This window comes from Oncorhynchus mykiss, chromosome 17 (genome assembly GCF_057628025.1).
Source record: "Oncorhynchus mykiss isolate SJ-2025 chromosome 17, ASM5762802v1, whole genome shotgun sequence".
In the NCBI taxonomy this organism is placed as follows: domain Eukaryota; kingdom Metazoa; phylum Chordata; class Actinopteri; order Salmoniformes; family Salmonidae; genus Oncorhynchus; species Oncorhynchus mykiss.
The window spans coordinates 55,272,087-55,294,499 of NC_143038.1; the positions used below are offsets into that span (position 1 = coordinate 55,272,087).

The 22,413-nt window shown below is 43.4% G+C and overlaps 1 protein-coding gene across 6 annotated transcripts in view; it reads right to left on the reverse strand.

Moving 5' to 3' along the window:
- The window catches only part of suclg2 (succinate-CoA ligase GDP-forming subunit beta), a 126,232-nt gene that overhangs the window by 97,754 nt on the left and 6,065 nt on the right, over positions 1–22,413 (reverse strand). For all 6 annotated transcript variants that reach the window (XM_090205985.1, XM_036950574.2, XM_090205989.1 and 3 more), the window contains exon 2: positions 8,104–8,245. In XM_090205985.1, coding sequence (XP_090062111.1) covers positions 8,104–8,245 — 142 coding nt within the window. The remainder of the gene's footprint in view (positions 1–8,103; positions 8,246–22,413) is intronic.

Genomic DNA, 22,413 nt, shown 5'->3' on the forward strand with positions numbered 1-22,413 from the left:
AGAGCCGTGCATCCTCCGAAGCACAACCCAGCCAAGCCGCACTGCTTCCTGACACAACTACCACTTAAACCGGAAGCCTTACACCTGTCGACCTTGTCAGGTGCATTGTGCCCGGCCCGCCACAGGAGTCGCTAGGAGTCGCAGGAGTCGCTCCCTGCCGGCCAAACCCTCCCCTAACCCGGACAACGGTGGGCCAATTGTTCGCCGCCCCATAGGTCTCCCGGTCGCGGCAAGCTGCGTCCAAGCCTGGACTCAAATCAGGATCTCTAGTGGCACAGCTAGCACTGCCTTAGACCACTGAGCAACTCGGGAGGCCTATAGACCACATAATCTTTTGCCAGAGTTTTTCTTATGCCTTTTTGCAAACTCCAGTCGTGCTGTCATGTGCCATTTTCTAAGGAGTGGCTTCTGTCTAGACACTCTCCCATAAAGCCCAGATAGGTGAAGTGCTATAAAGACTGTTGTCCTTCTGGCAGGTTCTCCCATCTCAGCCAAGGAACTCTGTAGTTTTGTCAGACTGGTCATTGGGTTCTTGGCCACCTCCCTGACCAATGTCCTTCTTGCCTGGTTGTTCAGTCTGGTCAGACGGCCAGCTCCAGGCAGAGTCTCGGTAGTTCCATATCTTTTCCCAATGTGTTCTTGGACACTTTCAACACTCTACCTCATCACAATTCTCAGAGATCTACAGACAGTTCCTTGGACTGCATGGTATAGTTTCTGCACTAAATGCATAAATGCATTAAATGCATAAAAAATCTAGAACTGTGTAAAAAAAAAACATTATCCTCTCCTACGCTCCTGCCTGCAGGTGCTGCCATAGAAGTAAAATGAATAAAACAGGCATCCCCATTCAAGCCAATGATGGCATAGTGGGGAGTCATGGATAACTACATACGTGGAGTGTGTCTGAAAGTGGGCATTGTGAAATAGGTGGGAGGATCAACATAAGTAGGTGTATGGAAACCTAACAGCTAATTGGACAGATTGTTTGCCATTCGACCGTTTTGCGTGGCTGCTTGTTGCTTGTTAGCGAAGCTTACCATTTCCCTAACCTCATTCTCCTAACCTCCTACGTTAATTCTCCTAACCTCCTACGTTAATTCTCCTAACCTCCTACGTTAATTCTCCTAACCTCCTACGTTAATTCTCCTAACCTCCTACGTTAACTCTCCTAACCTCCTACGTTAACTCCCCTAACCTCCTACGTTAATTCTCTGAACCTCCTAAATGAATTCTCCGAACCTCCTACATTAATTCTCCGAACCAGATTAGCTAAAATACTACAAGGAAGCAGCCACACAAAATTGTCGAGTGGCAACCAATCTGCCCAATTAACTTATGAAACATAACATATACACCCACTCAGGTTGATCCTCAAATTATTTCACAGCACCCACTTTCAGACACACTCCACATACGCAGTTACGCATACTTGATAATGGGTGGACTGGTGGGCAGTAGCCATTGCGAGGAGCAAAGCAGGAATGAGTGTTGAAGTCTACACTCATACCTTCCTCAAAGGGTTAGCCTAATGTCAGGCCATCTCAATATTATGCTGTGCACTGACATGTCAAACCAACACTGCATCTAATAAGCACATAAGATTTGACTCATGAATAAAGCTGCACTGTTTACACTGAATATTCATATCTGTGAGAAATGAATGAATCCATTCCTGCCGCTAATTGTTATTCTACCTGTCTACTCTGAATAACTTTAAAAATGACCCAAGAAGCAAGGAGAGAGAAAAGGGTAGAAGTGGAGAACGAGACAAAAAAAGAATGAGAATACAGCTGAAACCAATGAGGAAAAGTGACAAGGAAACGGAATGAGAGAGGGGGAGAAAAAGGAGACAGGAGAGAGAGAGAGAACACCTGGAGTGCTGGACTTTAGTTGTCAGGATGTATTCAAAGTGTTCAATATGACAACAGTGCTGAATTGACAGTATGTTGCTGAGCTAACATACAACCATTAGTAAGGAAACACACAAAGCCTATAGGATCCCACAAGCCGTCTCAACCTGTGACTATTGAAACGGTATGATAAGAGCTCGAGCATAATAGACGTTCCTACCGTATATGCTGGTAAATATTCCTGTTAAGTCACATTAAATCACACACCTATTAAGGAATTGGGTCCTAATCATTTTGGATTCAAGACACAGCATGTTGTGTGGGCCAATATACTGTATGTAGGGAGGCACCCTTTACTGAGAAAATAAACCTTATACTGCACATTGAATGGAATGGAGCTGGAGCAAAACATGTCATTTGTGTTGAGAGAGAATGTGACCATCTGTGTGTGCATGCGTGTCAAAAAAAAAATCCATGTTGCTCTCACATTCATCAAACAAGCTCAACATATGGAGAAGATAGAATCAGAGCAAATGTTTTTCAATGTCTGGTTCGTCGATCACTGCTCAGACAGAAAGCCTGGCAGGCGTGAAGGCTCCCGGAGATGCAGGAGAAGAACAAACACAGTATAATAGGGAATTTAGAGTGAAAATCCATCAAGATTTACTCAGCAGATGCATCCGTCAACAGTGTTGTGCTCTAAAAAGTGGTTGAAATAATCACACGCCCATTGGCTGCTTGGGACAGGTGTGTGTGGAAGGGGTGGGGGGGGTGCTTTTGTGTGTCTTTGAGTTTAGATGGCTGGACGGGCTTGGGCAACGATGAAAATAAAAATCATCTTTATTCATTACATGAGCTGCGGTCATATCTCAAAATGGTAAAATGCCAGACTGGCTATATTCAAAAGCTGATTCCATATCCAGTGTGTTTGATAGCATCCCTGTTGAGGGGAAAGCAGCTCAGCCTTCCATTGACAGACACTGAATATGATTGTTGATAAGGTGTTCAGACTATTCTGCTCTGCAGAGGAGAAACGCAAAAAAATAGACAGCCCCTTCTCAAATTCACAAACATCTTATAGGTTTTCAAAGGAGAGACATTTCGTCAGCACATTGTGGGGCAGTGCATTGCTAGATGTCTCAAAACCCCTCTGGGTTAATATATTGAGACACTCAGCATAAGACAGAGAAGTTGTCGCTCCTTTCCCAATCAGCGCATGACTGCTGCATCCTCTAATGCCAAATGCTTATTGGTGGGATGTGGTTGAGAGGCATGGTGGCAAGGCCTAGGCAGTGTAATCACAGTGGCGCGCACACACACACAAACTCCAGGGTTTCCATTAGGAAAGCTTTCCCTAAAGTAAATTGAATTGCCAAAATGATATAGCCTAATTAGCTTATTCTATAAAAACATAAATAAATAAAATCGTTCAAAATAGGCTACTACACCAGAAAGAATGATTTGGCCACAGAGGATCATTAGCTTCTTAAAAAAATAGGCCTAGATGACTGTTGAGTTGCAACTGTCAGTGAAAAGCAGAGGCATATCGCAATATCCAGGCATATCGCAATATCAAAATGTATAATCGCGGAAAAACTGTTGAGGAAACAAATGGCTATTGCTGTAAAGAGATGAGAATGAAAAGAAACCAATGTCTTTCAGTTATCAAACATCTCAACTTAATTTAAAAGGATCTTATTTGCACCAGCAGAGAACAGCAGCCATATCCCACGCTGACTCAGCACTTGATTTTGTGATTCTGTGAACTTTGTGTTGCTTTGTCGAGGCACATTTAAAAAAAGTATATTTTAGTACATATTCACTGTCTTTATCATTGGGTCAGTGGCACTTCGGTTTGTTTTTGGACAATCATTTTCTCCTCCAGGTTAGATGGATGTCATATTGTACTTGTGTCTCCACTTTTCATTGGCTTAATATATGGATCAGACAATGTTATTTGCATTGATCTGTTTGTCAGTAGGCTACCCTGTAATTTTCTCATCTAAAAAAAGAAATCTGCTCATGTCTCTAGTCATATAAAGCATAGTTGAATTGCATAAAATGTGTTTATAAAAGGCCAACATTTCCTGTGCAGAGAGAGAAGACATGTAGGTTCTGATATAGCCTAGGCCTACTACACTGCATTGAACAATCCTTTCAGAGAACAGTGAACAAATTATATTATTAGCCGAAATTAGGACTATCCAATCTAAATCATCACATTAGGAATAGTAGACTATCTTACATCAGTCTGCAAATGTGAGGAATTAGACAACAAATGTGAGGAATTAGACAACAAATGTGAGGAATTAGACAACAAATGTGAGGAATTAGACAACAAATGTGAGGAATTAGACAACAAATGTGAGGCAGTAGGCTACGTGTGAATGTTAGTTCCATAATGCAATTAGCAGGAAAACGCCATTTTGAGCGGTTTCATGTGACAGAGATGAAAATATGCCTTAGAAATTAAGAAAGAGGGGAAATCTAAAGATGCAACAACTAGCATTGGTTACTAATATGACTAGGATTGTGTATTTGGCTACTGGACAATGAAAGCAAGTTGATTTTGAAAAAGGCTACTGGTTTGAGCAGTATCGACTGGTATTTCACATCAATTAATAGGCAAAAACACAATGGGATTTTTTGGGGGGAAAAGATGGCTATTACCAGCTAACGCAAACCCTGGTACACAATGTAACTGATGAGGACCACATCAGAGCTGCGTTTCTGTGACAGTTAGATTAGTGAACGGTGCAGGGGGCTTTTAAAATCTACAGCCCCCCCTGTCTGTGCCTTCCATACAGGGCTGTGTTTGGGACAGGTGCTGCTGGGTCATTTGCTCTGAGCAGGCAGGAGTCATAGTGTCAGTCTGTCACACAGAGTGGCCCTCTGGAACACAGAGGTACTTTAGTCATCCAGTACTCAGCAGTCCCAGTGAGGGGCCAATAAATGTGTCTACTTTACGTGAGCAATAGGCTAGTTAAGGTTTGCCCCTCGCTCCAAAACATGGATGTGGCAATCGTTATGACACATCAGAAATCCATAACCGCTGCTTTCATCTTTTAAAAACAGTTGCTGATTCAGATCCAAGATGAAAACTTCTCTCCTAAATGGTAAATGGCAAAATCAATCATCATCCACTTTAGTGAGAGTCTCTCTACTCTATTGTACATGAGTGGACCTCCAGATAGCCCAACTCCAATTGAGCTGTCAGGTCCACTGCTTCATGGGTAAGTGAGCCCGACAGAAGGGAGGGTGTTGGGGAGTGAGAGAGTGTACATGCATCAGGGCTCACAGCGCTTGGTCACCTCCACTCCCCATGGTGCTGCTGAACTCCTGGTCCTCTCAAGAGGGACACTGATACTGGGCTCTGAGTCTGGGGCTAGAGACTCACAAAGACTTGCTTACTGTCTACAGGGAGCCGGGCAGCTCAGTATACATTCCAACTATGATATGACCTGAGGTGGCCAGCGAGTGTAACACACACAAACTGTGTATATCACTCACTTTTAAACTGAGTCAAGAGCAGTTGGACAAAAATCCACTGAGGCGTCATAGGATGACAAAGAGACAGATCTAGAGCCACTACAGGACAACACAGAGAGCGAGAGAGCCACTACAGGACAACACAGGGGGGGGGGGGGGGGGGGGGAGAGAGAGTAGGAGAGAGAGAGAGAGAGAGAGAGAGAGAGAGTAGGAGAGAGAGAGAGAGAGAGTAGGAGAAAGAGAGAGAGAGAGAGAGTAGGAGAGAGAGAGAGCGAGAGAGAGTAGGAGAGAGAGAGATGAGAGAGAGACACACTACAGGACAACAGAGAGAGAGAGAGCCACTACAGGACAACAGAGAGAGAGACAGCTCTAGAGCCACTACAGGACAACACAGAGAGAGAGAGCTCTAGAGCCACTACAGAACAACACAGAGAGAGCTCTAGAGCCACTACAGAACACAGAGAGAGAGACAGCTCTAGAGTCACTACAGGACAACACAGAGAGAGAGAGAGCTCTAGAGCCACTACAGGACAACAGAGAGAGAGCGAGAGAGAGCTAGAGCCACTACAGGACAACACAGAGAGAGAGACAGCTCTAGAGCCACTACAGGACAACACAGAGAGAGAGAGCTCTAGAGTCACTACAGGACAACACAGAGAGAGAGAGCTCTAGAGCCACTACAGGACAACAGAGAGAGAGAGAGAGCTCTAGAGCCACTACAGGACAACACAGAGAGAGAGAGAGCTCTAGAGCCACTACAGAACAACAGAGAGAGAGAGAGAGCAACTACAGGACAACAGAGAGAGAGCGAGAGAGAGCGAGAGCTCTTGAGCCACTACAGGACAACACAGCGAGAGAGAGCGAGAGAGCCACTACAGGACAACAGAGAGAGAGAGAGAGAGAGAGAGAGACACTATAGGACAACAGAGAGAGAGAGAGCGAGAGAGCCACTACAGGACAACAGAGAGAGAGAGAGAGAGCCACTACAGGATAACACAGAGAGAGAGAGCTCTAGAGCCACTACAGGACAACACAGAGAGAGAGAGCTCTAGAGCCACTACAGGACAACAGAGAGAGAGAGAGCTCTAGAGCCACTACAGGACAACATAGAGAGAGAGAGCTCTAGATCCACTACAGGACAAGACAGAGAGAGAGAGCTCTAGATCCACTACAGGACAAGACAGAGAGAGAGAGCTCTAGAGCCACTACAGGACAACACAGAGAGAGAGAGAGCTCTAGAGCCACTACAGGACAACACAGAGAGAGAGAGAGCTCTAGAGCCACTACAGGACAACACAGAGAGAGAGAGAGCTCTAGAGCCACTACAGAACAACAGAGAGAGAGAGAGAGAGAGAGAGCAACTACAGGACAACAGAGAGAGAGCGAGAGAGAGCGAGAGCTCTTGAGCCACTACAGGACAACACAGCGAGAGAGAGCGAGAGAGCCACTACAGGACAACAGAGAGAGAGAGATACACTATAGGACAACAGAGAGAGAGAGAGCGAGAGAGCCACTACAGGACAACAGAGAGAGAGAGAGAGAGCCACTACAGGATAACAGAGAGAGAGAGAGCTCTAGAGCCACTACAGGACAACATAGAGAGAGAGAGCTCTAGATCCACTACAGGACAAGACAGAGAGAGAGAGCTCTAGAGCCACTACAGGACAACACAGAGAGAGAGAGCTCTAGAGCCACTATAGGACAACACAGAGAGAGAGAGAGAGAGAGAGAGAGAGAGAGAGCAACTACAGGACAACAGAGAGAGAGCGAGAGAGAGCGAGAGCTCTTGAGCCACTACAGGACAACACAGCGAGAGAGAGCGAGAGAGCCACTACAGGACAACAGAGAGAGAGAGAGAGAGAGAGAGAGACACTATAGGACAACAGAGAGAGAGAGAGCGAGAGAGCCACTACAGGACAACAGAGAGAGAGAGAGAGAGCCACTACAGGATAACACAGAGAGAGAGAGCTCTAGAGCCACTACAGGACAACACAGAGAGAGAGAGCTCTAGAGCCACTACAGGACAACAGATAGAGAGAGAGCTCTAGAGCCACTACTGGACAACATAGAGAGAGAGAGCTCTAGATCCACTACAGGACAAGACAGAGAGAGAGAGCTCTAGATCCACTACAGGACAAGACAGCTGAGAGAGCACGACAGGGACTGTCACAGAGATATTACACCTCCTCCTTCGTTTATCTTGGCCTGCATCAATGCCAAACCACTGAGAAAACCCCTGGCAGACCCTTAGCACCCAACATCTCACTGGACAAAAACAATGTGCTAGAGATGGGCCGTCAAGGACACTGAATTATAACTTGCGTGTGTGTTAAAAGACAGACCGAGCGATACAGTGAAAGAGAAACTGAAAAGAGAAAGTGCGTGAAAATAATTAACATGGTTGAGTGGGGTGATGAGAATAGAGCCTGCATGATCACAGAGCACAATGAACTTGGGCCCCGCTCCCAAACACACCTCGTGCACACACACCATTAAACTTGATAACACTTCAGCCAGGATGAACCACAGCAATTTGCACATCTGGAAGAGGGCTGGCTGGGGATTGCTATGCAAAGAGAGCTGAAACAAAGTCACAGTGTCAGGACACTTCTCAAACAAGCTGCAGCACCACAATCACCACCAGTATTGTTTGATAAACTAAATAAATGCCACTTCTTCAACCTGCATATTGTACATATAGTTCTAGTGTGAATGGTAGGGTCAGTACTCTGCAGTGAGTGTTAGTATGATAGCCACTCACTGAGTCTCTTGGCGGCCTGCAGGGCGTCGGGAGGATTGTCAGCCACGTAGAAACGCTGGACAGTCACCCCACTCTCCTGCATCAGCTTCTTGCTCTGGTACTCCTGCAGGTTCAGCCATCGCCTGGAACTCACCCGTGCACACTGCAGACAGAGAGAGAGAGAATGGTTAACATTTTTTGATAAAGTAAACAAGTATTTCACTGAAGAAGTAACTAGATAAACACCCGGTAGCTAAAAGGAATCCAAAATCAGGTAACACAGCTGTTGATGACGACTTGAATATAATGAGAAATAAAACATGGTTTTCTATGCCCCTCAAATGTAATAGTACTAGGGACTAACACTAAACAGGCACAGGTTTTCTGTGAGGCGTAGTAGTGGGATTAGGATCCCCAATTATCTGCCGCCAAGACAGTGGTTTCTCTTCCTGGGGTCCAAACAGGAATCAAAACACAACAAATACAATACGGAATGTACTGTATATAGCACTACATTTACATTACAATCTAGTAATTTAGCATCCAGAGCAACCCACAGCCAGTGAATTCATCTCAAGATAGCCAGGCGAGACAACCACGTATAACACATAAGTACATAATACAATACAAAAAAACATTCAAATGTCTGTGTGCATCTTCACAGTCCCCATCGTGACGTAAGGTGTTCTTTTATAATTTTTTTAAAATGTACTTTTATTACTAGCTTACCTGTTACCTGGGGTGTTACCAGGGGTGTTACCTGGGGTGTATCCTGGGGCTGCAGAGAGTTCCATGTAGTCATGGCTCTATTGAATACTGCATGTTTCCCAGCCTCTGTTCTGGACCTTGGGACTGTGAAGAGACCTCTGGTTGCATGTCTTGTGTTCTACCGATGAGTGCCCGTCTGAACTATGTGCCAACTGCTTGAACAGATGGTTCGGTAGCTTCAACACCTCGCACAAAGACCAGTAGTGATGAGGTCAATCTCTCCTCAACTTAGAGCCAGGTGAGACTGACAGGCATGTTGGCATCCTTGGTGCCAGCCTGAAAATGTCATTCCTCTAATGACATGTTTTAAATTAAGCCTACATGCGCAAAGATGTCTTTACACTGCACAAGCTGTTGTTTGAACATCTGGTTACATTCAGGAATGATCAATGCAGCCCAGATGTTCTTCAAGGTTTGACTGACTCTCAGTTAGAGGAATAGCCATACCAGGTGTTTCTGATAAAGTCTTATTTACGTTCAGTTCTCCAGGGTGCACTCATTCCATTTCCGTCTCTCAGTCCTGCCCCCGTTTTTCCTCCCCCCCTCTCCCCCATAATGAGACAGGCAGACAGGCCTAGGCTATGTTAAAACTGTTTGCTCAGTCAGCAAATGCAGCAAGGCTGTCAAGCTCCAGCTGTTGGCACTATTAAAAAGACATTGGGTTTTAATGTGAGACACTTGTGTTAAGGTTGGACTCCCTCAGTGTTGTCAGGTCGGCCCATTACCCTGAGTGTGTGCATTCACAGTGCAGTCAGTCTGTTTTCCTTAACAATGTGAAAGGCTGCTGCAATTCTTAATTGTGACATTAAAAGGGACGACTGTGACGAGTCAAGTGTCTTGGTCATGGAGAGTGTCATTTTGGCTACATTCCTCTGCTGATAGGAGGACTCAGGCAGTCTAGCCTAAATGCTACTTCTGTATTGCAGGAGTTACATGACAGAGATTCTGCCTCTGGAAAAACAGCAAACCATACTGTTCATCATCTCCAAGTCTCAAGGTTATTTGTGCAAATTTGAAATAATTTCTCCTTCCTTATTCTGTCCCTGCTTAAGAGCTTGTGTGTGGGCCAGAAGGAGTAATCCTGTCCTGATCCACTACAAGACATGCTGATGAATAATGAAGGCCTCCTCAAGTGCAACAAAGTCTGAGGGGCTGATCAAACAAGCCGTATTTCAGACATCCTTTAAAACATGCATACTGACAAGGAAAGGTTGGCTGAAGGCTGATGCCGGTGAGGGGAAGGAGGGGAGGGGCTTCTGCCATCTGACTTAATGGTGAGAGTGGTATGACAAGGCCAAGCCCAAGCCGTTACTCTCAAAACAGAGCTGCCTGGGAGCTCTCCATCATTCATGAGAAGAGGAGAGAAAGGGGATACAGGCTAAGAGCACTAGGTCACTTCGCTGAGCATCCTCAACTCATTTGAGTGGAGGAACTCTGAACTGAGCAAGGAAACAAGACCATCAAGAACTGGGCCTACCGTAAGGCTTACTGAAATCAATATGTTAAAATCTACGATTCTAGTCATCCATTCAATTAGTTTGATTTCAAAGTTGTTTCTGAAGAAAAGGGTAGCATATAGGTGCATTCATAGAAGGTACATCATCCGTAGCCCTCTCTGGTCAACGGCATGATTGGCGAATGGTGTTAAGAGTAACCTTAACTTTCTGGCGTAGTATTGAATTAGCATGCATTGTTCACTGCTACCACCTCCGGGTAAGGAGCACTGGAGAATTCATTAGGGCAGAAAAGCCGAGCTTCCATAGAAGGTACAGCAGTATGCTGATTGGTCTCCCTCACATCACTGAATAACGAGGGTCATTTGTGGGTCATTTCCTGTGTCTCTGCCTGGAATGAAGTGAGTTTCACATGTATGCCTACTTTTATTTCTTTCAAGGGGATGTCAACGTTCTACTGTGAAACAAGACCATGCGACAGCCCCATGGCAGTGGCACACTGGCACTATGCCCTATATATAACAGTATAACAGTTCAATGACAGATTTTTATACAGCCTCACAAAAGCATTTAATATGAAGTGCTTTTCACTTACACTGCCTCAATTCAAAACCCTTCTGTTGAACTAAGTTGAGCAGTGCATTTACCCACACTTAAGTTGCTGGACACCACAAACAGAGCAAAGAGGAGCTGCTCATGAGTCTTCTCTGGAGTCTCTCTAAAAACACAGCAACAACCAGTTTTCAGTGTGATGGATTGTTCCTCATCTAGTAGTGCGAGGTGGTGCTTGTTATAAAGTGAGTGGGGGCACAGTGTTGTGTGTTAGAGTGAGCTGGTGAGTTGTGTGTGGGGAATATCTGACCATTGTCCTTGTTTAAAGGTGCCACGTACCTTCTCTCTCATGCCCACTTCACTATGAGGCAAGCAGAAAGAAGTTTCTTGTCCTTTCCTTATCTATCTAGTGTGAGGTTATCTCTGGGACTACCTACGCAGTCAACTTGTAGTGTGAACACTAGCTGTGTGTGTGTGGTGTCAGGGTTAACATCAGGAAGATGTGCTGGTCAAATGTCCAGCACCACCATTTTCATTTACCAGACATTTGAGAAATGTCCAAAACTTGATTATGGTGTCCACCCACAGCGCTAAGAATGGCAAAAAGCACATTTATAATATGGTACTTAATCTTAACAGAACATGCAGGCAGGGTAGCCTATTGGTTAGAGCGTTGGACTAGCAACCGAAAGGTTGCAAGTTCAAATCCCCCAGCTGACAAGGCACAAATCTGTCAAAACAGTTAACCCACTGTTCCTAGAACGTCATTGTAAATAACAATTTGTTCTTAATTGTTCTTAACTGATGTAGAAATGTGCAACAATTAGCATGGTTTACTAATATGACTAGGATTGTGCCTTTGGCTACTGGACTTAAACAAAATAACTGCTTCCACGGATAGTGTTTGATTTTGGCTAGGTTTCCAACAATATGTTTTCAAAATGCATACTGCCTCCAGCTCATTGCAAAGTTGCATTGCAAAGTGGTGTGTGACGCACTGATGCATGCTGATGTACTGCATGCTGATGAAGCCTACGTATGTACTGCATGCTGATGTCGCATACGTATGTACTGCATGCTGATGTAGCCTACGTATGTACTGCATGCTGATGTAGCCTACGTATGTACTGTATGCTGATGAACCCTACGTATGTACTGCATACTGATGAAGCCTACGTATGTACTGCATGCTGATGTAGCCTACGTATGTACTGCATGCTGATGTAGCCTACGTATGTACTGCATGCTGATGTAGCCTACGTATGTACTGTATGCTGATGTAGCCTACCTATGTACTGTATGCTGATGTAGCCTTCGTATGTACTGTATGCTGATGTAGCCTACCTATGTACTGTATGCTGATGTAGCCTACCTATGTACTGTATGCATTTTTTAAATGTAGTTTACAAAATGTTTGCTGTTTGACATGGTGTAGCAGCAGCTCTTGTGCTGTGACAGATTTTCCACTCAAAGCTTCTGTATGCTGTGCGCGTGTGACACACAGGTTAAAAAACACTATTACGCAATGGGATTTTTTTCTACTCACTGAATTGGCCGGTGCCAATTATTTATAGGCTTTTCTAAAAAATAAAAAAAACATTAAAAACTGGCTAACGGAAACCCTAGTGTGTGTGTGTGTGTGTGTGTGTCAGGGCTCTACGCTGACTTTTTTTTTTTTGTTACACGGAGCACACAACGAAGGTATTTAGGACTAAAATGTCGCACTGTAGAGCCCTGTGTGTGTGTTATATTATAGCAAGTGCACACACTGAGTGTTATGAAGTCAGCAGAAAGAGCCTACAGTGTTTCGGGCTAATAACACCTGCCTCTTAAAAATAATAACATTGTAAAATGAGAAGTGGTGATGGCTCTCTGTGGACTCAACAGAAAGGAGACATCTTTAGGATGGAATGGGCTGCTTTTCAGAGCTAACATTGGCTTGAGAGTTCTTCACAGTAAGTAGATCATTAACCGGCTAGCATGAGTTGGCACAATAAAACCAGTGGAGCTCAATATCAATCTGACAATTTCTGACAAAGTCTGCTGAGGAGAAAAAAAGTTATTTTCAAACTCATTTTAATTTCTGGCAACTTGAAAAACACCACCTTAAATAAGCAGCTGTCGTGTACCTGGTGAACAGTTGGAGAGGGGGAGCAGAAAAAACTTCAGAGCGATTAGGGATGACTCCTCTCTGTCACCAAAGAGGGAGAAAAGGGAGGGGGAAAGGAGAGGAAAAGATCCTAAAACAACAGCTGCTGAATGCGAAGTGGGGCTGGCGGTGTCCCTCCAGGCACTGACAGTTACCTTGTGACAAACAATACAGGAGTGGGATGCCAACAGCACTTTATCCCCAGTACACTGACTGAGAGACCCACATACCAGTACACCACTGTAATACCAAGGAAGGACTAAAGCCACACTTTACCCTGCCATGCTCATAAATAGCCCTTTTATCCCATTGCCTGTTCTCTCAGTCTAAAGGGAGTTATTGATGTGGATTTCTTTCCCCACAATGGAACCACATATCACGATACTTTGGAGCAGATACGATATGTATTATGACTCCTGATTCTATATGTATTGCGATTCGATACTGCGATTTTATTGCGATGTGATGTTCCAAACTTATTGCTCACCATATGTCTGCTGTAGAGAGACAAAAGAGCATGAGAAAACTAGTTTCGATCAGTCAGGGAAATAAAAGGTCTGAAAACATGTTTGCTCACTTTTTAAAAAGAAGATAAAGAACAAGGCGAAGGGACAACTAGCGCTAGCGAACGCTACCCACAGTAGCAATTAAAAAAAAAAAAAATTATACTAATTGATACTTGAAGTCAAATATCAATATAATATCATCCAAAAATAATTTCACGATATATAACTATCGATTATTTTCACCAATCATAAATAGGGTTGGGAGGAATGCAGATACCGTCCTAATGTTTCTGTACCGTTCCGGGTATATGGTATTACCGAATGTGCACACAAAGGGCGCAGCTTCAGCTTTTTGTTGTTGTTACGGTATCAAAAATCATACCTTCTATATTTTGAAATATACCATTTATACTGTATACCGGGGTATCACCCAAGCCTAATCACTAATGATTAGTGTTTAATTTGTCACAGGAAATGCTAGTGTCAACATTTGAAATGCTGAGGCACCAGCATTAACAGTGTTGTTGCAATACCAGTATTGCGATACTACAATACCAGATTTTCCATGGCAAAAAAAGAAAACACGAAGCAGACTGAGCTCTATGGTCCTTTAAAACTTACTTAAGTAAAATATTGTGCTATATCTTGCAAAATAAAACAAATGTGACTGTTCTTTCCAACATTAGGACTGTTTTCCTCAAGAAATGTACTCCGCTTCATGTTCTGCTTCCTTTGTTTCCTTACGTCTTAGTATCGAAATACTGGTATTGTGACAACACAGCGTGAGAGCGTTTATATGCTTGCAATTCCTATTCTCTTTGAAAGTAGGATATTCTCTGGCACATATGTTTGAGCTTTGCAGGATTCCCTTTCATTCTATTTAATTTCCTGTTTGACTTTGGTAGTAAAATGCTGCCAAGTCAAGGTTAAGTCACTGCCAAGTCAAAGTTCGATCACTGCCAAGTCAAAGTTAGATCACTGCAAAGTCAAGGTTAAGTCACTGCCAAGTCAAAGTTAAGTCACTGCCAAGTCAGTTAGATCACTGCCAAGTCAGTTAGATCACTGCCAAGTCAAAGTTAGATCACTGCCAAGTCAAAGTTAGATCACTGCCAAGTCAAAGACAAGTCACTGCCAAGTCAAAGACAAGTCACTGCCAAGTCAAAGACAAGTCACTGCCAAGTTAAAGTCAAGTCACTGCCAAGTTAAAGTCAAGTCACTGCCAAGTCAAAGTCAAGTCACTGCCAAGTCATGTGTAGGCTAAATCATGTAGGGTGGTAGTAGGGGAGTGAGTCGTGCTTGTGTTGCAGGCCTGCCCCAGGAGAGAGAGAAGTGCGTGGAGGATTTACTTGCAGGAGGCTGCCCTCCCCAGAGACACTCGCTCTACAGTAATTATCTTCATCAGTGCTCGAGACAACCTACCAGGCGCTATTAAATATATACAAACTGACACACAGTCCTATATACTGCTATATATCAGGCAAAGGCAAGTCATACTTAGGGCCAAAAACACATCCACACACTCACATCCAACCTCTACCCACTGAAGCAGAGAGTATGAGAAAATGGGAGAGAGACAGAGAGAGAGAAACTAGAGAGGAAAAAAGGGTGCTAGGGGAGAAGGGCCATGCCCGAATAGCCATACTAGCATCCTAAATAGTAGGCAGTTTGAGTATGCTAAGTATACTTTAAATGCCCAGATGTCATACTAATTTTGATTTTGACAACAGCAAATCAATTAGATATGGAGAATGTGCTACCGAAATGTAAAAATAGCGGGGAAACAATGCAATCACTCACGCGTGACACATTCTCAGTATGACATTTTTCTATGTTTAATGGTATGGGACATTTCGAAAAACAAGTACGGTTTAAAGGACGGGTTCAGCTCTTCATCTTGTAGAATTCAATGCACACGTTTCCACAATGCATTGGAAGAAACTAGGCTACTTAATTGGGAAGATGCAAAAGCTTCTGCATTGTGGACCAATGTAGGCTAATTAGTTTTGTTGTGCTTAAAGTAATGCATCGTAGGCTACATCTTTGAAAAGAGAAGTATTTTTTATACTCAGTGGATTTCAGTTTGATCACTGAAAAGTATTTATTGGGAAAGGCGGGTACCTAGTTAATTGTACAACTGAATACATTCAGCTGAAATGTGTCTTCCGCATTTCTCCCAACCCAACTGAATCAGAGCGGTGCGGGGGGCTGCCATAATCGACATCCATGGCTTCGGCGCCCGGGGAACTGTAGGTTAACTGCCTTGCTCATTGTTCTCTTGGCCTTCGGCAGAGCTTTTAAACTAAATCACCATCTTTTGATTTCTTAATGTGTCGGCACCGGGGACTTGGGATAATGCTGCGTTATTGATGTCATCTTAATCACGCCTTTTGATTTGAACATATGGATTGTTTTAGTTTTGCAGGCTATTATTTTATTTATTTGTTCAAGCCTTACCAGGCATTCTGATCTAGTTCCCAATGATCAGTACTTTAGTTTATTATGCTACTGTCCAGAATGTTCTGAATTTGTGATGCAACCGACTGTCCACGTTTTTCTGTGTAATAGCTTTTTGATTTGAACATTTGATAAGTTTTGGTGTCTAATAGGATATTTGATTTAATTTATATACAGTACCAGTCAAAAGTTGGGACACACCTACTCATTCAAGGATTTTCTTAAATTTTTTTATATTGTATATTAAAAGTGAAGACATTAAAACTATGAAATAACACATATGGAATCATGTGGTAACCAAAAAAGTGTTAAACAAATAAAAAATATATTTTAGATTCTTCAAAGTAGCCAACCTTTGCCTTGATGACAGCTTTGCACAGTATTGGCATTCTCTCAACCAACTTCATGAGAAATTATTGAAGTAGTTGCCACATATGCTGAGCACTTGTTGGCTTCTTTTCTTTCACTCCACGGTCCAACTCATCCCAAACTATCTCAATTGGGTTGAGGTTGGGTGATTTTGGAGGCCAGGTCATTTATGTAGCACTCCACCGCTTTCCTCAAATAGCCCTTACACAGCCTGGGAGGTGTTGGGACATTGTCCTGTTGAAAAACAAATTATAGTCCCACTAAGCACAAACCAGATGGGATGGCGTATCACTGCAGAAAGCTGTGGTAGACATGCTGGTTAAGTGTGCCTTGAAATCTAAATAAATCACTGATAGTGTCACCAGCAAGCACCCCCACACCATCACAACTCCTACATGCTTTACGGTGGGAACTACACATGCGGAGATCATCCGTTCACCTACTCTGCGTCTCGCAAAGACATGGCGGTTGAAACCAAAAATCTCACATTTGGACTCATCAGACCAAAGGACAGATTTCCACCAGTCTAATGTCCATTGCTTGTGCTTCTTGACCCAAGCAAGTCTCTATTTAATATCGATGTCCTTCAGTAGTGGTTTCTTTGCAGAAATTTGACCATGAAGGCCTGATTCAAGCTGTCTCCTCTGAACAGTTGATGTTGAGATGTGTCTGTTACTTGAACTCGGCGAAGCATTTATTTGGGCTGCAATCTGAGGCTGGTAACTCTAATGAACTTATCCTTTGCAGCAGAGGTAACTCTGGGTCTTCAATTCCTGCGGCAGTCCTAATGAGAGCCAGTTTCATCATAATAGCACTTGATGGTTTTTGCGACTCACCTTCATGTTTTAAAGTAACAATGGATTGTTGTTTCTTTTTGCTTATTTGAGCATTTCTTGCCATAATATGAACTTGGTCTTTTACCAAATAGGACTATCTTCTGTATACCAACCCTACCTTGTCACAACACAACTGATTGGCTCAAACGCATGAAGGAGGAAAGGAATTCCACAAATTAACTTTTAGGTTAATTGAACAACATTCCAAGTGACTACCTCCTGAAGCTTGTTGAGAGAATGCCAAGAGTGTGCAAAGCTGTCAAGGCAAAGGCTGGCTACTTTGAAGAATCTCAAATAAAAATGTGTTTAACACTTTTGTTTACTACATAATTCCATACGTGTTATGTCATCGTTTTGATGTCTTCACTATTATTCTACAATGTAGAAAATAGTACAAATAAAGAAAAACCCTCAAATGAGTAGGTGTGTTCAAGCTTTAACTGGTAGAGTATGTTAGTTAATTTTGGTTTCACTAATAAATATGATGAAATGGAAGTAAGTCCTTTTCTTATAGGATAGATGGGCTATGGTATAGCTTGTATGCGATAGTCTGCCTATAACCAGCCTGAGTAGGCCTATAAATCCATTCCTATTCTATTCAGAGTTTAAAGACATTTCTCAATATGGAAATGAGCTATTATCAGGCTGGTTAATGTGATGCATGTCTGTTGAATTTGGAAAGATCCACCCACACTCAGACAATCAGGAGCCACTGCTGAGTTGCGGCTGTGGCACACTTTTCACTAAACGGTACGTACGATGAGTAAATAGTATGCAGTACGCTAGTATGGGTATTCAGACATGGCCATGGTCTCATTTATTGTGAAAGTGAAAAAAGGACATGTTCCTGAGCGGTAGAGCCATAAAACACGAAAGGCTATAACTGTCACTGGAAATTAGATCTTGAGAGAGTTCACCTCAGAGGGTATGCATCAGTGAACACATTTAGTGCTCTCTCCTCTCAGTCTTTACTCAATAAGCTATAGCCGGGCAGTGACTAGACACTTCACAGGTCTCCATTAACATAGCCTATAGGGCTTCTTCTGTTTTGTTGTTTTATTTTATGCTGGAGGTATTAGATCAATTAGGTTTAGGATAATCTCTTGTGGAAAAACTACGTAACAAAATAATTCCACCCTGCAGGTATCTTTATCAAACACTGTCCCTGTCTGACCATCAACATTGGTCTTCACACCAAAGTATGAGAAATTGTACAGCCAAAGATCTGGCCACCAAGTTCAAGCGATAGCAAAAAGTACCAATAAAAGTAAAGAATATTCTGTGAGGGAGATTTTTTCTTTCAGCAGGCTTACAGCTAAAATCTTGACATTCAGCCAGTGATCACAAAATGTCAGAGCAAAGCACTTCAAGATAGAGATGAGCCATTTTTACTTTAAGCTCATAGCCTACCCCAATATACAGGCTAGAACTTGTTTTTCAGTCTTTTTTTTGTTTTGTTTTTTACAATCTTTTGACTACTAGAATATCAATAGTTGATCCTCGACCATCAAACAGCCAATCAAATGACCTGAATATAAAGCCTAAAAGGGAATTAATATAATATGGGCCTAGGCCCTATGCTCGTCATTTTGCCACAACAACAAGGGGAAAAATGCAACAAGGCATACTGTAAGTTACCAAAGTCATTCAAATAAACTGACATTCAAAAATGAATATAATTAACCAAAAACAAATGCATAAAGCACCCAAATGTGCTGAGTGAAGCATGTGTTGCAGCGGTCCATACGGCTCCTCTCTGTAAAGCACACAGAGTTCCTGTCTGTCCCCATACAAAGGCAGAGAGCAGAGGACAGTGCTGTGGCAGCAGCTGCATTAAATTGTGCAGTGTCGCAGATGCTCCACCAAGGAGTGGCGTAAAAGGACAGAGCCAGGGCAGCAAGCACACTGCTCCTACCTCAGAACTGGCATATGGCATTCAGCAGACTCAGAAGCACCCTCAGCTCTGACTTTCAAGTGGTACAAAATGACAGCAGTTTAGCAAACTCTGTTTTTTTGTGAGCTAGGAACAATGTCATGCAGAAGTATCATTACGTAGAAAGGAGGATGTTACTAGCAGGAGACCTATTCTGAGTCAGCCTCATCACACTGTAGGGCAAGCTAGTCCAATTCAGGCTAACACAGAAACACGCATGAGTAATTGGGTACACCTGCCATAAGAGATACAGTACTGTACACTGAGTTTAAACATTAACACCACCAGCTCTTTCCATGTCAGACTGACCAGGTGCAAACTATGATCCCTTATTGGTGTCACTTAAATCCACTACAATCAGTGTAGATGAAGGGGAGGAGACCGGTAAAATAAAGATGGTCAAGCCTTGAGACAGGTATTGTGTATGAGTGTCATTCAGAGGGTGAATGGGCACGACAAAATATTTAAGTGCCTTTAAATGGGGTATGGTAGTAAGTGCCAGGCACACAGGTTTGGGTCAACAACTGCAACGCTGCTGGGTTTTTCACACTCAACAGTTTCCCGTGTGTATCAAGAATGGTCCACCATCCAAAGGACATCCAGCCAACTTCACACAACTAGGGGAAGCATTTGAGTCAACATGGGCCAGCATCCCTGTAGAACACTTGAGACACCTTGTAGAGTCCATGCTGAGTGCAACTCAATATGAGGAAGGTGTTCCTAATGTTTAGTATACTCTGTGTATATTTTAGGCCTACTACATAGAACAGGAGCACTCCCCTGATGGCTCACATCACTGTCTAATCCACAAAATGGCCTTAAGGCCTTGTCAAGTAGGCTGCATCTCATTAAGTAGGCTAGGCCTAAGCTATTTCCCTATTTTAGGCCATGCTTTGATTGAGGGGAGGGAAATCCTACATGAACTGAACGCTCCCAGACACACAACACAGCAGGACATTTCTAGAACAGAACTCTGTTGATGGATGGGGTGAAGAGCCCGTGCAAACGGCAGAGAGGAAAATCAATACTTTATCAGGACACCTGGACAGAGGCCAACATCCTCACTCAGACACTCTTCAGATGCAAAATCTAGAGGTATTATTTCATGGAGTGGTTATGTTTAACTTTTTGATGTATGAATAAAAAAAAGCCTCTGGCATGCTCCATTAAGGGCCAACGGCTGCATTAAAGCAGAAAAGAAGAATGAACATGGCCCTTCAATGGCCCTGTCCTCTAACCCTCTCAGGGAAGGCTATCATCATTAGCATGTCTCAGAGGCTGGACATAGTGCCCCTCCATTAGGAGCACAGAGACCGAATAACTCAATATGTCGATAGGGGATTGATTCTGATAAGAGCCCTTGCAGAAAACAAAAAAACGCAGCTGCTTTCAACCACAAGGGAATACACATTTTTTTAACAACCATGTTCATGAGCAAATCTGTATGGATCCGGCATAGCTTTGGGAATAGGAAGAGAAGCTTATGGGAGTCTAGTCAAGGCTTTATTTAAAAAAACAAATACACTTTGAAATTATTAACATTTTCAAGGTCTCCTAAATGACAATATTTTAGGGTGAAGGGAAGAGATGGCCTAGTTATCCAGTACAGTAGGCTATAGCCAAAACACAACACCTAATGAGAGGTGTGAGAAGGACATCTTGCAACTAAATGGTCTTTAGAGAACAGGATTTTGATTTAATGTTTCCATTCATGTCCACTGAAGGAGGTCTCACCGAAATGTACAACTCTGCCTTCAGCCACATTACTTTGTTCAACACCAGCTCTACATGCTACACAAAAAGTGCATAGTCATTCATGTTTTTAAATCTTTGTTAAACAAAAACACCTGAAAAAGTTGTACTATATCATGCTAGTCTCTCTCTCTCCTCTTCTGAACCGGATATAGAGCCAGCCAGACAGCTTACAGAGGATGTGTATACAGCTCTGAATCTCTTCTAATACAGTGGCGTCCCCAGACGTCTCCCAGGGTTAAAATCCTCATTACTAGTCATGGCCAGGCCCTAACCCTTTGAAATTACTCTGGCTAATTAGCACCAACGGATGGCCTCCGAGTTAATTAACTGGAATTCTCCTAAGGGGCATTATCAAAATGTTTAAGAAATTAACACATTGCCAGTTTGCCAATTGTACGTAATTGATTGGTTCCTATTCAGGTTTTGAACTCGGGCCCTTTGCCTCCGTTTAGCTAACCATCCGGGTAGAGTTAAAGGGGATTGGAATCCTGATCCATTTACAAGAGCAGAGCCCGAAACGTGGGTAGACACTGCACTGACTTGTTATAAAATCACTGCGTGTCCTGATTGTAGTTAAATGTTTTCCAGTTAATGAGGAGGCAGTTTGCTATTAGTTCTGACTCATAAAGATGAGCTGTATTGCAATTAGATAGCCACTGCATGCTAGTTAGCAGTGACGACAACAACGCATACCCTACACTTAAGGAAATGGAAAGCAGAAAGGCAGAATGATTTGAATTTGCAGCATAAACAGGCCAATGTGAATAATCTGTAAATCCCCACATAAAACCAACCATGTAGTAATATCATGCACGATGAAGCATTAGGAGCCTAATTCAGATCAGGATTTATTCAGAAAAAAAGACAGTCTTCAAATTAATGGACTAATTATAGGTGTTGACAGACACACACACATACACCCCTCCAATAGGGTGATGATGGAAACCATTTGAAATTCTCAGGGAAGTGTTCCTGCTTTAAGCCAAAACTGATAGGACAGTGGTGATTCTCTCGCACTTCCTCATCCTTGCCTCCTACCCTCTTCTAGAGCTGTAGAGGAAGTCAAGGTTATGTCCCGGCCATTAGGGGAGTTAGAGGACATCTGGAGGAGGCTCCATTAGGCGCAAACCATGACGTCAGCCTGTTTGGGATGGGAACAGTGCGGTGGTAGAGAGGAGGCAGGAGCAGTGCTGTGGTAGAGAGGGGAAGGAAGAGGGGGCAGGAGCAGTGCTGTGGTAGAGACGGGGAGGAAGAGGGGGCAGGAGCAGTGCTGTGGTAGAAAAGGGAAGTAAGAGGAGGCAGGAGCAGTGCTGTGGTAGAGGGGAAGGAAGAGGGGGCAAGAGCAGTGCTGTGGTAGAGAGGGGAAGGAAGAGGGGGCAGGAGAAGTGCTGTGGTAAAGAGGGGAAGGAAGAGGAGGCAGGAGCAGTGCTGTGGTAGAGAGGGGAAGGAAGAGGAGGCAGGAGCAGTGTTGTGGTAGAGAGGGGAAGGAAGAGGAGGCAGGAGCAGTGCTGTGGTAAAGAGGGGACGGAAGAGATAGGCAGGAGCAGTGCTGTGG